Here is a 17,299-nt window from a genome sequence, read left to right on the forward strand (position 1 = left end):
AAGGAATAGGAAAATAAATTTTAAAAGCACTGCAAATTCTAGTTATGAAGAGTCACATTGATTAAAATTTCTGTTCTGTAGAATGAAGTGACTTATACGACATACCAGCACAAGCCTTTGGAAAGCTTTGCAGAAGTATTGCTGAGAACAGGAAAACTTGCAGAGACTAAAAGTGAAGGGCACAATCTGTTTCCTGCCACAGAAGGTAAATTGTGTGCATATTTGTGTTTTTATGAATATATAGACTGGGACTTTTGTTGGTGTATGTACTTAACACTACACTGTGCAATAGAGTCCCTAACTGAGCTGACGGACGTAGTTGCACATTTGGTGCTGGAGTCACCCAGACTGTTGGTAGTGGTGGACGTCACTGTTCACTTTGGTACCAAGTTGTCAAGAGCAGCTCAGGAAGTCATGGCAGCCCTGACGACTGTGGGCCTAACTCAAATGGTCTCTGGACTGATTTGGTCTTTTGCTCTGGTAAGGGTAATGTTCCATGAGTGAGGACCAGTGTTCCCTCTAACAGGGATTCCCAGATGATGTTGACTACAACTCCCATAATCCCCAACCAAAGGCTAATGCAGCTGGGGATGCTGGGAGTTGTAGTCAACAACATCTGGAAATCCCTGTTAGAGGGAAAACTGGTGAGGACCCTGGTTATTTCCCCATTGTCATGGACAGACCACCATCTGGTTAAAGTAGGATTTGCACCTCTGCAGGGGTGAAGGACCTATTAGAGTGGTCTGCTCGGGGAGGTTATTGGATCCAATAGGATTCCAAGAAGCCTTGAAAGGGTTTCGAGTTGGCTCTGCCGATGATTCTGTCAATGCTCTGGTGCAAAGATGGAATAACAAACTCACTAAAGCAGTATTCCTAATCGCTCCTAAGTGTCCTCTCTGACCTGCTTCAGAGTTAGCGCCATGCTTTTGGGAAGAATTATAGGAGTTGAAGCAACAAGTTAGATGACTAGAGCGCAAGTGGTGGAAGATTCAATGTGAATCTGATAGATCACAACACAGGGCACTTTTGAAGATCTATGCTCTGGCAGTAAATGTGGTAAAGAAATAGCTCTTTTCTTCCCGCATTGTTTCTGCAAGTTTGCATCCAGCAGAATTGTCTAGGCTTATGAGAGATGCCTCCTCCCCCTTGAATTTTGGTTTGAACCTTTGATCACTTGCTGTGATGTTTTTAATGACTTTTTTTGGGATAAAATCTCTCATATTTGGGCTGGGCTGGATTCCACATTTATTGCAGAGTCTACTAGGGATGTCCAGCAACTCCTCTTATGGGATCAGATTGGATCACTTTCAGTTTGTGACTCCTGAGAATATGGACAAGCTGCTTCAGACCGTGCATCCTACAACCTGTTCTCTTTACCCGTGCCCAACTTGTCTCATTTCATTTGCTAACAGAACTATCAGAGAGGGTCTGGTACATGCTTCTCTGAGGGAGAGCAGGATGCTTCCTTTCCTTGAGGCGGCTATTATTTAGACCTTACTTGAAGAAACCTGCACTGGATCCCTCAGAGTTAGCCAATTATAGACCTTTCAGCAGTCTTCCATGGTTGGGTAAGGTGATTGTAAGAGTGGTGGCCTCTCAGCTCCAGGCAGTATTAGAGGAAACAGATTATCTAGATCTATTTCAAACTGCCTTTTTTGGGCAGGTTGTGGGGTTGAGACTGCCTTTGTCAGGCAAGTATTGACAGGGGAGTATGACTCTGTTGATCTTTTTTGATCTCTCTGCAACTTTTGATACCATCAACCATGGTATCCTTCTGGGTTGCCCAAGGGAGTTGGGATTGGGTGGCACTGTTGTACAGTGGTTCCGTTCCTATCTCTCTGACAGATTCCAGGTGGTGTCGCTTGGAGACTGTTGCTCTGCAAAGTGGGAGTTAATGTATGGCATTCCACAAGGCTCCATACTGTTTCCAATGCTTTTTAACATCTACGTGAAACTGCTGGTAGAGATCATCAGGAGATTTGGTGCAGAGTCTTATCAATATGCTTATGACACCTAAATGTATTTTTCCGTATCAGTTTCACCAGGTAATGGCATAACTAAATGCCTGCTGAAGGGGGGATAACAAACTGAAACCGAATCCAGATAAGACGGAGGTACTAACTGTGGGGGATCAGAACTCATGTTATGTTCTGGATTACACTCCCCAGAAAGAACAAGTATGTATTGTGGGAATGCTCAAGGATCCAAAATTCTTTCTGGTCTCTCAGGTGGAGGCAGTGACCAGGGGCGCTTTTTATCAGCTTCGGCTGATATGTCAGCTATTCCCATTTCTGGAGGGAAATCGCCTTAAAGCAGTGGTACATATGCTGATAACTTCCAGGCTTGACTACTGTAACACAGTCTACGTGGGTCTGCCTTTGTACGTAGTCTGGAAACTACAGTTGGTACAGAATGCAGCAGACTAGTCTCTGGGATAATCTGAAGAGACCCTATAACACCAATCTTAAAAGAACTGCACTGGTTGCCAATATGTTTCCAAAAAGAAATACAAAGTGCTGGTCATTACCTATAAAGCCCTTAATGGCTTGGGTCTGGGGTATTTAAGAGAGCACCTCCTTTGTCATGAACACTCCCACCTATTAAAATCATCTGGGGAGGTCCAGTTATGGCTACCACTGGATTGTTTGGTGGCTACTCAGGACCAGGCCTTCTCTGTGGCTCTCCCAGGGCTCTTGAATGCTCCCACCTGTTAAAATCAGAGTTTCTCCATCTCTGGCTATTTTTAAAAAGACCCTTAAGTTGTACCCTTTTTTCAGGCTTTTATTTATTGAGTGAGTGAGTGAGTGAGTGAGTGAGTGCATTTTTATACCGCCCTAACCCAAGGTCTCAGGGCGGTTCACAACAAATAAAAACAAAACTTAAAATCAGTTAAATATTAAAAACCGCTTAAAACAAATCAATAAATAATCCAAAATTTAAAAAGTTTAAAAGTTGGTTTTATAATTGGTTTTATATCATAAAATTGTTTTAATCATTTTATCTTGTTTTATATTTGTTGTATTTTAACTTATGTACACCACATAGGGATGCGCATGTTGGGTGGTATAGAAATGTGATAAATTAATCAGTGAGTAGGGCACAAACTCATGTCTAGATCAGTAGTTTCCCAAATCTCCTATCATTCAGAAACAATGTCTCCTGAAAAACCTTTGCCTGTCTTCCAGGGAACCCTTTTGCTTTCAGAGTATTCTGGGAGTGATATTCATATGGTGCAGGCCAGAGCTCTTGTGCATCACTGTCACTCTGAATAAACTATGATTGTCCCCCAGAACATGCCCAACATATTGAGAACAAAATGGTGGACAAGCTGTGTTTTTTGTCAGGGTCCAGCAGGATCAGGCCTGTAAATGGCCAGTTCGAAGGGTCAGAGGCACATACATAGTCCAGGTTGAGCTGAAAGAGAGCAGTGAGCAAAGCTCTTCCAGAGACCAGGGTGGAGTCAGGTTGGGCAAATGGTCTGGTTTCCAAAGGCAGATGTGTCATTGCTGGGCCAATGGTCAAGTTCAGATCACATATGAGACAAGTCCCAGGCAGTCTTCAAACTGATTGCCAAACTTCAAGTTTGGCTTGAAGCAGCAGTTATAAAACCAGCCAGGTGCCTATTGGCTTCCCACATCACTTGACCCAGTTGAGCAGAGGAGCTGCAGTGTCTGATCATTTTATCGATGGCACCATGGTACAGCAAAGTTCAGGCTTGTGGCACCTTCTGTCTGAGAACTGCATGCCTGAGCTGTGATTCTGTGGTATCTTACAGTCTTTCGTGGAAACCTGGCCTTCATTTGTCTTCACCTTGTCACTAAGAAATCTCTAATAAGTTTCTATGACATCACATGATTCCTCAGAACACAGTTTGAAAACCTCTGGTCTGGGTTGTGGCTTGATCACCTCCAAAGTAGAATCAGACTTCCTATGTTTTGCTTCTCTATACCCAGCAGGACTTGCATCACAGAATCTAATAAATGCAGTTTTCTTAATGGATATTTCTGGTCTCTGGATAATTAAAATGGGAGGTATGTAATTGAAGATTTTCACCAAAAATGTGCCCATTCTCCCTGCAACAATCTCTCTGAGAGTCCATTCTCTCTCAAAGGTTACAGTGCTGTAACCTGGCTGAACACCAGATGATTCTGATTATCATTAGAAGTGTCTTGCCCATTGATTCTGCTGAATTGTAGAAGAACTGTGGTTATAGGATCAGCCATGGTTGTTAGGCAGCCAGCATATCCAACATGCAGGTAATATGGGAACTTAATTTTATTTCAGTTATTAATGTGATAGTTACGCATTTGCTCTGGCAATTTGGTGTGCTTTGTGTCATTAATTATGAACAATTAGTGGTCATGCTTGGAACTTGATATTCTTTAATTTTAAGTGATGTGATACACAGGCTCAGCTTGATAATGAGCAGCGATGTGCAAGTAATCTGCGGCCCATCTCTCTCAGCAGGCAGCCGTCTTAGACTTCTGCAGTCACAACCCATGTTGAGTGCTGCTTCTATATTTTTGTCAGAATTGTGATTGATTTGACTACTTACTTTTAGATGCACAATTTTAAAAAATCGTTACAGTCAAGTAAATCTTTTACATCGGGATCATACCCAGTGATTTATTCAAACTAAAAAACACTGTTGCCTTAGTTCTTCACAATTTTTCAAGTTGAGAGACTTGAAAATAAGAGACGTTTAGTTTAGTTTAGTTTAGTTTAGTTTAGTTTAGTTTTATTTATCTTTTATTTTTATTTTATTTTATTTTATTTTATTTTATTTTATTTTATTTTATTTTATTTTATTTACATTTATATCCCGCTCTTCTTCCAAGGAGCCCAGAGCCATGTACTACATACCTAGGTTTCTCCTCACAACAACCCTGTGAAGTAGGTTAGGCTGAGAGAATTAGTTGCTGAGTGGTTAGTTGCCTCCTTCCCATTTAAAAATAAACTATTAAAAATGTATTGTTGGCATCCTTTGGAGGAAGATGTCTTTGAGGGAATTGTATTATGAAAAATAAAGAAGTTTTGCAATGAAGCTCTTCTCTCCTACCCACCAAATCGGATTTTAAATGTCATAGAACTTTCCTAGCTGAGTCTATCTAGGGGCACATAGATATGTGATGTGTTTTCCAGCCATGACTTCTAAAAGAGAAAGATCACAATTAATTCTATTAACACAATTATACCCATTTGGACATTCATATAAGCCCACTCATTTATAACTGACTTGACCTCATATAGATGAATGTTGCTTGCAGTTCTGAGAGCATTAGCTCCTCAGTAAAATTAATCACCATTGACAGATCACACAAGAAATCTGTTGTATTTATGTGTGCAGGACATCATTGTGTGAGCCATAGTGGTGTAATTCACAAAAATTCAATCCAGTAATTAATCATGCACTGTGCAGAAGATGGAACCCAATCATTGCACTTAAGAACATAAAAGCCTCCTGGATTAGGCCAAAGACGCATCCATTCCAGCATCCTGCCTCAAGCAGTGGCCAACCAATTGCTGAGAAGCCTGCAAGCCCTCTTCTGTTGGTTTTCCCTACCACCAGGAGTTCAGGAGCATTCTGATGAAAATATACAGCTACTAAGGCTATCAGTGGCTACTATGGCCATTGATAGCCCTACCCTCTATGAATTTGTGAACTTTTAGAACTATCTAGATTGGCCATCATCACATCCACCAGTAGCAAATTCCATAGTTTAACTACACGTTTTGTAAAGAAGCACTTGGTTTTGTCTTTCTTGAATCTCCCAGCATTTAACTTCAAGGGATGACCCCAGGTTCTCATATGAGAGAGGAAGAAAAACTTCTCTCTATCAACTTTATCCATAACATGCATCATTTATACATCTCTGTCATGTCTCCCCGCCCACAACTTTTTAAGCTAAAAAGGCCCAGATGTTGTTGTCTTTCCTCTTCACCTTTTCTAGCTCCACAATATCCTTCTTAAGGTGTGGGGACTAGAACTGTATACTGTACAGTGGTCCCTCGACTTACGAACTACTCGACATAAGTATTTTTCGAGTTACAAACGGCAGTTTTAGATCCGGTTTTAGATGCGGTTTTTTCGACTTACAAATTTTTAGATGGGGTTTCCTCGACTTACGAATTTTACATGCGGTTTCCTTGACTTGCCTGCCTGTTTACTGCCTGTTTATTCTTGAAAAGAAATGTTCCTGTGCAGTTTGCAAGCCTTACTGGGGGTCTGGGTCTTTTTTCTAGGCTCCGGAATGCATTAATCCGTTCCCAATGCATTCCTATGGGAAACCGCTTTTCGACTTACGAACTTTTCGACTTACAAATGTGCATTCGGAACGGATTAATTTCGTAAGTAGAGGGACCACTGTATTCCAAGTGCACTTGCACCATAGATTAAGGGCATTGCTATAATGGCAGTTTTATTTTCAGTCCCTTTCCTGATGTCCAGCACGGAATTAGCCATGTTTTACAGCTGCCTTACACCAGGTCAACATGTTCAGTAAGCTGTCCACTACAACCCCAAGATGCTCTTCCTTGTCGGTCACTGCCAGCTCAGATCCCATCAGCATATATATGAAGCTTAGGTTTTTTCCCTCAGTGTGCATCACTTTATACTTACTTACTTGGAACTGCATTTGCCAGCTCATTTATTTAGGCAGGGATTCTCTTGGAGCTCTCCTCGAGTATTTTTAGTTTTTACTACCTAAATAATTTGGTGTCTGAACTTAAGAAAAGCCCTGCCAATTTTAAATTATGAACACCTTATAAGAGAAATTCCATTTAATGCTATTATGTTACTTATAATAGAGGGCAGCAGACTTCAGTCTTTCAGGGAATACTCGGTACTTTATTAGAAACCGAAGATTGAGCAAACGGAGCATAAAACTGTGCCTCAGAAGACACACATGTAGAATTAAGTAAGGGATAAGGTGCTTCTACATGCTCAGCCCCAGGTTTTGTGTTTATTTTTAGTTATGTATTTATTTTATTTGGTACATTTATATACTGGGCATCCCTGGGCAGTTTGGTACAAGAACTGAGTTCTTGGTACTTCTGCACAACACCTCACTCCTCATTTTCCCCCAAGCTTTTATTTCATCAATCTAACCTACTTCACACGGTTGTTGTGAAAGAGAAACTTAAGTATGTAGTACACCGCTCTGGGCTCCTTGGAGGAAGAGCAGGATATAAATGTAAAAATAATAAAAATAATAATAATCTAATTTAGAAAAAAGAAAAGCCTTTTGTTGTTGCTATTGTTTAAACAGTCAGAAATCCTTGCCATTTACTCAAATCACCCAGAGATAGACTGTAGGTCCCAGTCTGCCTTTTGCTGACCTGATCAATAGAGCCTAGGCCTGTGCAATTTGGAAAGCAGGAATTCTGATGTCTGAATCCCCGCACCCCACCACTGGGACGACCGCGGGGCAAGTGCCCCAGGTAGCTCGCTGCTGGTGGCAGCCCTCTAACTGGTCACCCAGCACTGGGAGCAGCACAGTGGGAGCAGTGCAGCAAAGTTTGGGGGAGGGGGTGAGGACAGTAGCGAGTGCCAAACTTCTCCCTCGGAAGCCCATGCAGCTGCTGCAATAATGTGCAGGCTTCTGAGGATTGTAGTCCCTCACAGAACTTCTCCACTTGAGAAGTTCTGCATGGGACTACAATTTCCAGAAGCCCACACATCCTCCCAGCAGCTGCATGGGTTTCCTAGGAAAAAGTTTGGCACTTGCTACTTCCCCCAACCCCCGAACTTTGCTGTGCCACACCTGTGCCAGTGCTGGGCAGCCAGTTAAAGGGCCCCATCACCAGTGGGCTACCTGGAGCACTTGCCACATGCTCCAATGTCTCCTGGTGGTGGGGTGCAGGAATTCAGAATTCCTGCTTTTCCGAATTGCACAGGCCTAATAGATCCCATATAAATCCCATTACACAAAGTTATAATAATGCTTCCACTACTGAATAATATGTTAGAGGTACAAGTAATCTCATATTCCTGATTAGAAACAAATTGCATTTTAAATAGAAAAGAGATCAGTTGCATCCCTGCAAGGAGAGAGAAAGAACAAGCACAATTTCATTAGTCCGCTACACGCTTTAAAAATGCACCCACCCACCCCCACCCCCCTGCAAAAAAAGAAGCTGATAGATAGCTGCTTTTCCCCCCACAACTGAAACATGGGAGCATGCGGCTTCCTGTGTCAAAGAGCACACAATCAACTGACCACTGAAAGAACCTATTTTAAAAATGTGAGTTGAGGTCAACATAAGGCTTGGGTTCAGTATTATTTCTTGTTTACACAGTCAGACAGGTGTTATTGACTGGTTTGTTTTATCCAGACATCGAGTCCTTCCCAAGGACCTGGGATGGCTGAATTTTATTGTCAATGTTGTTGCTGTTGTTATAGATATCGTCACAGAATATAGGCTGTTCCCAGTATTGTTGCTTTTTGTAATTGGCTGATGGTGATTTCTGTGGCCCCTATGGTGTTGAGGTGCTCTTCAAGGTCTTTTGGAACTGCACCCAGGGCACCAATTACCACTGGGATTATTTTGGTCTTTTTCTGCCACAGCCTTTCAATTTCCATTTGTAGATCTTTGTATTTGGTGATTCTTTCTATTTCTTTTTCTCCTATTCTGCTATCCCCTGGTATTGCTATGTTGATTATTTTAACTTGTTTTTCTTTCTTCTCGACTACAGTTATATCTGGTGTATTGTGTAGAAGATGTTTGTCTGTTTGTAGTCGGAAGTCCCATAATATTTTTACATCTTAATTTTCTTCAACTTTTTCAATTTTATGGTCCCACCAATTTTTGGCTACAGGTAGCTTGTATTTTTTGCAGATGTTCCAGTGTATCATCCATGCTACCTTGTCATGCCTTTGTTTGTAGTCAGTCTGTGCGATCTTTTTACAACAGCTGATTAGGTGGTCCACGGTTTCATCTGCTTCTTTACAAAGGCGGCACTTGCTGTTTGTGGTGGATTTTTCGACTTTTGCTCTTAATGCATTTGTTCTTAGTGCCTGCTCTTGTGCAACCAGTATTAAACCCTCTGTTTCTTTCTTCAAGTTGCCATTCTTAAGCCATTGCCAGGTCTTGGTGATGTCTGATTTTCCACTTAGATTGTGCAAATATTGACTGTGCAGTGGCTTATTTGTCCATTTTTCTGCTCGGTTCTTGACTTGTTCTTTCTTGTAGGCCTGCTTTGTTTCATTGGTGTTGAATAGTTTCGCATTATTGACCATTTGAAGTGCATCTTCTTCACTGTCCTTGATATATTCTTCAAGGCCTCTTTTCTCCTCCTCTGCTGTTTGATGGACTTGCAGCATTCCTCTTCCACCTGAGCTGTGAGGGAGGTATAGCCTATCGACATCACTGCGGGGGTGCAGAGCATGATTGATGGTCATGATTTTCCTGGTCTTACGATCTAGCGTCTCTAGCTCTGCCTGGGTCCCGTCTATTATTCCTGCAGTGTATCTTGTAACAGGTATAGCCCAGGTGTTTATGGCTTGTATGGTGTTCCCGCCATTGAGTTTGGACTTGAGGATTTTTCTAACTCTCCTGATGTATTCACTTCCCATTTTTCTTTTAACTTCAGTGTTTGCGATGTTATCAGCCTGGAGAATGCCCAAGTATTTGTAATGTTCTTTCTCTTCCAGGTTCTTGATCTTGCTTCCATTAGGCAGTTCTAGTCCTTCTGTTTTTGTTATTTTCCCTCTGTTCATCATCATCATCATTATTATTATTATTATTATTATATACACCTCTATCATGTCTCTTTGTAGTGTTATCAGCCTGGAGAATGCCCAAGTATTTGTAATGTTCTTTCTCTTCCAGGTTCTTGATCTTGCTTCCATTGGGCAGTTCTTATCCTTCTGTTTTTGTTATTTTCCCTCTGTTCATTATTAATGCAGCACACTTATCTAGTCCAAACTCCATTGCTATATCGCTACTGAATATACGGACAGTGCTTAGCAGTGATTTGATTTCTGACTGGGATGATGATGATGATGATGATGATGATGATGATTTTGAGTTCTATACCACCCTTCCATAAATAGCTCAGGGCGGTTTACAAAGAGAAATAACAAATAAATAAGATGGCTCCCTGTCTCCAAAGGGCTCACATTCTAAAACAAAACATAAGATAGACACCAGCAACAGTCACTGGAAGTACTGTGCTGGGGGTGGATAGGGCCAGTTACTCTCCCCCTGCTAAATAAAGAGAATCACCATGGTAAAAGGTGTCTCTTTGCCCAGTTAGCAGGGCATTATGACATATGACATTGGTATACACCAAGTTATTCTGTTCCAGCACCAGGCAGTGGCAGCCTAGTTGTATCACCAAGTTTCAACATTGGCACCAAAGATCATTTAAGAAATGTGCCACTTTTCCCCCACTTATTTCCCCCCATAGAAGAGAATAGCTCCGTTCATATAGAAGAAAGGACTGTGAGGATACTGCTTGGGTAGGGTCAAAGCCATCTTACACCCTGGATAATGAGTCATCAAGCATATACTCACAGATGCCCACCTAGGGATGAGCCCTCCCCCATAATGATGGGCATTTTCTAATAGAATAATAATAATAGCATGTTTAGAATAATAATAGCAGGTTTAGACAATTTGCAATGTATAACAAATATATTCAATCAGATAACCACCTCCCCTCTTGAAAAGTCAAAATCAGTCATCGTAGCAAATGCTTGCTGGAACAGCATGACAATTTGTTCAGTGCCAACTTAAGTTAAATAAAAAATCTGAAGATTATTGAATGAACTATTCATTATGATTTTTCCATCATTAGCTTGCCACAGAAATGTGAACCCTTCAACAAGGTCCTGCCCACCTTAAGAATTTTTGAATCCTTTTTGGTGGGAAGTAAAAACTTAATGTCTGAAACAAGGAAGACATGTCTGGCTGGCTCTGTTGATAGAATGACACAAAGACTAGATAGCTGTCATTTATTTAGCTGGCTTCTGCAGTGGATACCAATATGCAATGGATACCAATATGAAGATCAATAATATTGGAATGCTTTTTTACTTGAAGCACAGCATTTAAATTTAAATTTAAATTTGGGCAGATATAGAGGGATGCCCTATGGGGAGAGGCTCTGCCCATGTGGGGAGGGTCAAGTGGAAACAGTCACCCATGTGCTATTGGAATGTGTGTTCTATAGAGACCTGCGTCGGGATCTCATTTACTCTTTGATGCTAAATGCCCAGGTCTTGATTCTCCTCAGATGATTGGCAGGCTGTTGGAAGGAAGTAATTCCAGTACCACCAGACAGGTAGCTAAATTTTGTAGCGCAGCCCTCCATTTGCATAAGAGCTTAATAATGGGAAAATAGGTGATGGATTTAAGGCCAGAGCAACTTTTGTAGCTACACCGTGGCTAACTGCAGATGGGCACGCAGGTATTGGGATCACTTGTATATCATCAGTAAATCTAACAACTAAATTTTCCCAAGCTCCTGAATTGTTTAACCCCTCTCAGATTCAGGAGTCGGAAAGGCAACTGTTTGAGTTTTGACTTGTGTGTAATAGTCTCATAAGTATGAAATACTGCTTTCTCCTTTTATTCTTAGTTATGTATTTTTAGTAGTACTTTCAATACCTTGATCTATGTTTAGGAGGACTTTTAAAAATTTATTTGGTTTTATTGTTTGTAGTAGAAGCTTGATTATCTTCCCTTCTACATTTGTTTTAATCTCATGCTGTTCGCTGACCAAAATAAAGAGATTTGAAATTTAAATTAATTTCCATACTGCTTTTCCCTTAACATTTATTTTGCAGTGTATCAAAGCTTACTTGTTAAATAAAAAATGAGCTGGTTCAGCTATAAACTAGGAAGTAGAATTCTTCTGACTCACATGTGAAGAGAAGGGTATGGGGAGTGCACACCCTCCCAAAGCTAAGAAACATTGTGTGAAGCCAGGACTGAATCCTGATCATCTTCAATTTAATCTTGGCTTCATGTTGTATCTGAAGTGTAAATAATTAACCATAACCATCTGGTTAAGGTTGGACTCACAGCCTCAGTCCTCCTGAAGGGTGAAGGACCTATTAGGATGATCCACCCCAAAAGCCTATTGGATCCCATAGGATTCCAAAAAGCCTTAGAAGGCTTTAAGCTTGGTTCTGCCAGTGATTCTGTTGATGCCGTGGTTCAGCCTTAGAATAATAAACTCACTAGGTCAATAGACACGATTGCTCCTAAGCGCCCTCTCTGACCCGCTTCTAAATTAGCCCCTTGGAATATGGAAGAGCTACAGGGGCTGAAGCAACAAGGTAGACAGCTCGAGCGCAAGTGGAGAAAGACTTATCTTGAATTCAACAGATTACAACACAGAACACATTTGAAGATCTATGCTCTGGCAATGCGTGCAGCTAAGAAACAGTTCTTTTCTGCCCGCATCACCTGTAAGCTTACATCTAGCAGAGTTGTCTAGGGTTGTGAGAGGGCTAGTACATGCCCCTCCTCCCCGAATGAGTATTTGGATCCCTCAGTTACCTGCTGTGACATTTTTAATGAGTTTTTTGCAGATAAGATCTAGCAGCAGTGTTATTGGAGAGGGCCTTGTTAAGATCATTAATGTTTCTCTGAGGGAGTGCAGGATGCCTCCTTGTCTCAAGGAGGCAATTATTAGACCACTCTTGAAGAGACTTGCATTGGATCCCTTAGAATTGGGCAATTATAGGCTTGTCTCCAATCTCCGATGCTTGGGCAAGGAGATCAAGAGGGCGGTGGTGTCTCAGCTCCAGGAGGGAGGAAGCTGATTAGCTGTCTTGGAGGAAGCTGATTATCTGGACCCATTTCAAACTGGCTTTCGGGCAGGCTATGGGGTTGAGATGGCCTTGGTCGGCCTGTTGGATGATCTCCAATTAGCTATTGACAGTGGGAGTGTGACTCTGTTGATCCTTTTGGATCTCTCGGTGGCTTTGGATACCATCGACCACGGTATCCTTCTGGGGCTCCTGCAGGGGTTGGGAGAGGGAGGCACGGCTTTGCAGTGGTCCCGCTTCTGCCTCTCAGGTAGGTTCCAGATGATGTGGCTTCGAGACTATTGCTCTTCAAAACAAGAGCTCTGGTATGGAGTCCCACAAGGCTCCATACTGTCTCCAATGCTTTTTAACATCTACATTATCAGGGGATTTGGTGCAGGGTGTTATCAGTATGCTGATGACACCCAAATCTATTTCTTCATGTTAACTTCATCAGGAAATGGCCTAACTTCCCTAAATGCCTGCCTCAAGGTGGTAATAGGCTGGATGAGGGGAAATAAACAGGCTGAATCTAATTCCCTCAGAAAGAGCAGGTATGTCGTCTGGGAGTACTTCTGGACCCAAACCTCTTCCTGGTTTCTCAGGTTGAGGCAATGGCCGGGAGTGCTTTCTATCAGCTTTGGCTGATTCACCAGCTATGTCCATTTCTGGAGATAAATGGTCTTAAAACAATGGTGCATATGCTGGTAACATCTGGACTCGACTACTGCAATGCACTCTATGTTGGACTGCCTTTGTATGCAGTTCGGAAACTGCAGTTAGTACAGAATGCAGCAGCCAGGTTGGTCTCCGGGTTTGCCCAAAGATATCATATTACACCCATTTTAAAAGAATTACACTGGCTGCCAGTAAGTTTCCAGGCAAAATACAAAGTGCCTAAATGTCTTGGGTCTGAGGTTTTTAAGAGAGTGCCTTCTTCATCAACCCCCACCGCCTGTTAAGAACATCTGGGGAGGTGCGGTTGTGGTTGCCACCAGCTCTGTTGGTGACGACTCCAAACCAGGCCTTTTCTAGAGTTGCTCGGGACTCTGGAACACACTTCCTAATGAAATTAGAGTTTCCCCTTCTCTGAATGATTTTTAAGAAGGACCTAAAAACATACCTGTTTAGTCAGGCTTTTAGTTGATAGTTTTAAAACTTTGGTTTGAGTTTTTATTGTATTTTAAATTTTTTTAATTGGTTTTATATTGTGAACTGCCCAGGGAATCTTGTGTATGGGGTGGTATATAAATGTACTAAATAAATAAATATAAATTAAAGATGGTGTATTTTGAGCTTGACAAATGAAATGTTTCTGTGTCCATACGAAAACCCTTACAGTACATTAAACTGTGAGGTCAATGCAATTTCCTTTGAAATCAGTAGCACTGCTTTCATCTGACCTTGTTGAGTCTTCAAGAATGTTTGTGGAATGATTATCCACAAGCATTATGCGGCTTACCCGATCAACACTTATTTTGCCTTATCTTGTGATGTTTCCTGGTTATTCAGATGAGTCTCTTAAAAATTTATTGTCAAATTTGAATTATAAATATTCCAATACAGTGGCTAAATTTTGTTATATTTTATGTAAATTACGTTCTGCTGTGTGTGATAATGTTTCTGGTCAATGACTGAAATAAAGAAGGATAAGGATAAGAAGGATGGTGATGATGATGATGATGCAGTTTACATGTATTATGGGAAAAGGGCATTCTCATTCATATTCTCTCTCTTTCGTGTGTGTATGTGTGTGTGTGTGTGTGTGTGTGTATACACACGAGAGAGAGAGAATATATATATATATATATATATATATATATATATATATATATATATATAATGACATACCTTTTTCCTGTAACACATGTAAGCCACATAATTCTTGTGGATGGAGATAGATCGAAATATATAGAGAGATAATTTCTCTCTTACTGAAGGGAAAGGAAGAATTCTACTATACAAAGTGAACCAAGTAACATTCTATTCTGGCATGTTATTTGACATACTATTCTTTCAACCTGACATTCAATAAAGAATTCCTAAATCATCTAAACAACCGAAAAAGACTAGTTATGAAGGTAGGAAGCCAGCAGGGGAGGGAGCACTTCCCAGTGTACTGCATAGAGTGCTGCATGTATGACTAACTGCTTGATGGGCAGAAGTTGTGGGTGTGTGCTCACTGCAAGGAGCTCCTGGCTCTCGGAGAATAATTTTGTTCCTTCAGAGCCAAGGTGGCTGACCTGAAAAAGCTCAGAGGGGAAGAGAGGTAGGTAGGCCTTCAGGGACATGATAAAGGCATCCCACTCCCAGACTGACAGCTCTTCTGCTGTTATAAAGAATGAGCGTCTTAGGGAAGGAGGACATGATTCTAAGGAAGACCCCTTACTTGGATGGTAAACCCATATCCTTTCGCACAGGGGATACTCTGAATGGTAAGAGTCTTCTTGAAGCAGAGAATTCAGTCATTTGGGGCATAGAGAGATGGGTCTGTGACTCACATATAGACCACATGGTGACTTGCTTGCCTGGGGCAAAGGTTGCGGCCATCACGTGATATCTAAATAGGCTGTTGTTTTATTTCATCTTGTTTATATACTGCCCATCCTAGAATGGCTCAGAGCAGTTTACATTAAAAATTCAAACCATTTAAAATACTAACATAAAACTCATTTTAAAAGGATGTAATGTTATTAATTAATTATTTAGTTAGATAAATATTGTTAAAAGCGAAGCTGAAAAGACTGTTGGGTAGTGTTGGGGGCAGGGGGCGGGAGTCAGCTATCATGTATGTCAGCACCAACTCCAGAACCGGAGTCATCCCATGAAACAGATTGCCAGGAAAGAGAGGATTGAGAAAAGGAAGTACTATTTCACACAGTGAAAAATTAAACTGTGGAACTTGCTCCCATGGGATGTAGTAATGGTCCCCAGCTTGGATTACTTCAAAAGGGGTTTAGACAAATTCTTGAACGAGCGGTCTATCAATTGCAATGGCTGTAGACTACCTCAAGACTCAGAGGCAGGATGCCCCTGAATACCAGTTGCAGGGGAGCAACAGCAGAGAGAGGGTATGCCTTCATCTCTTGCCTTTGGGTTTCCCAGAGGCATCTGAATGCTTTCACTTTGTGAAACAGGATGCTGGACTAGATGGGCCTTGGGCCTGATCCAGCGGGGCTGTTCTTATGTTCTAAAGGCTGTGAATGTTTTGGCCCGTGTCTATGATGAGACTAGGGCAGGGCTGCTGAACTCCAGCCCTCCAGCTGCTGAAAAAAGACTTCCGACTGTTTTTGGAATACAAAAGCATCCCAGCATTCCCAGCTACAGTGGCCAATAGTCAGGGATGATTAGAATCTGCACGAGGGCCAAAGTTGAGCAGCCCCAGACTAGAGCCTTCCATGGCAGCCCTAGGCTCAAGTGAGTCACAAGGACGAAACCAAAACAAAGAGGAATATAAGATGTTACCATCAGCTTTCTTTGGTCACATCCTAAAAGTTGTACTTTAATTAGCATTAGGTAACATATTCATGTTCTGTACAATATTTTAGCTCTACACTGTTAAACCAATGTTGCTCAGAAATAATTGTAAATGCTACTTTGCTCTTTTCCCCAGGGTTGGAATGTGTGCCATTTCAACCCTCTGGTGTGATTAACTATATATTTTCAGATACTTCCATACTCTTCAGTAATAGTGATGGTTTGCAAGATTGTGAGCTCATGGATAAGAAGCTGATTAATCCTTGTCTCATGTTACATAAAAAGTCGGTGATAGAAAATGCAGATGATCAGACTGTAGGAAACCACTTATTTCACACTGTCCTATTGCCGGTTTCCTTAATGTTAATAACTTGTACTGTTACTTTGGTTTTACAGCCAGCAGATTTAGCTGCCATAAATCAGCATGAGAGATGTTTCAGCCATTCAGTTTAACATCTGCCACTGCATTATTTCATCTTGTTTGATAATGCATAAAACACTTTGGCTAGAAGCTGAATTAAAGCAGTCTTGCAGTTTAATTAAACATGATCGAGTTTGGGCTGCACTGATTAGCATTTAATTGAATGCATGCAGGACACTTAAATCACGTGAAATATTTTCCACCAAGGTCTGTGTGAGGGGCTGAGGGGACAGCAGATAAACTTTATTTATTTTTCTTTCTTGCTTTCTGTGTTGCAGTGCTGTTGCAGCTGGCCAGTGAATCATTACCAAATGACACAACTTTGTCTCTTGCCTACCTGCTTGCACTACCACAGGTTTGTGAAGCATGTTTATTCTTAGTCAAGCTTTACTGTTCTAATTTCTCGCAAATTAATTTAGTTTCAATCTGATCTTTGGACTTGAGCTCAATATGCAACTCAACAAGAACTTATTTTTCTGTGTTGCTACATTTTAAAGAAAACCTCAACAGATGTCCTGGAGAGGAGTTTATCTACTTTATTAAGCATAATATGCTCAGTCTTTTTACTCCATTAATAACTTCATATCAGTTGACATGATAATTAAAACTTCAGTTGGACTTTTGAGCAGATGATTACCTT

General features: G+C 41.3%; 1 protein-coding gene across 8 annotated transcripts in view; it reads left to right on the plus strand.

The window, feature by feature from the left end:
• Positions 1 to 17,299, plus strand: part of NBAS (NBAS subunit of NRZ tethering complex) — a 304,433-nt gene that overhangs the window by 184,309 nt on the left and 102,825 nt on the right. For all 8 annotated transcript variants that reach the window (XR_008313691.1, XR_008313692.1, XR_008313694.1 and 5 more), the window contains 2 exons: positions 82 to 205; positions 16,938 to 17,014. Coding sequence is in view for 5 of the 8 variants with exons in the window: in XM_053285448.1 (XP_053141423.1) it covers positions 82 to 205; positions 16,938 to 17,014 (201 nt within the window). In the remaining 3 variants the exon portion in view is untranslated. The remainder of the gene's footprint in view (positions 1 to 81; positions 206 to 16,937; positions 17,015 to 17,299) is intronic.

This window comes from Hemicordylus capensis, chromosome 1 (genome assembly GCF_027244095.1).
Source record: "Hemicordylus capensis ecotype Gifberg chromosome 1, rHemCap1.1.pri, whole genome shotgun sequence".
Lineage (NCBI taxonomy): Eukaryota > Metazoa > Chordata > Lepidosauria > Squamata > Cordylidae > Hemicordylus > Hemicordylus capensis.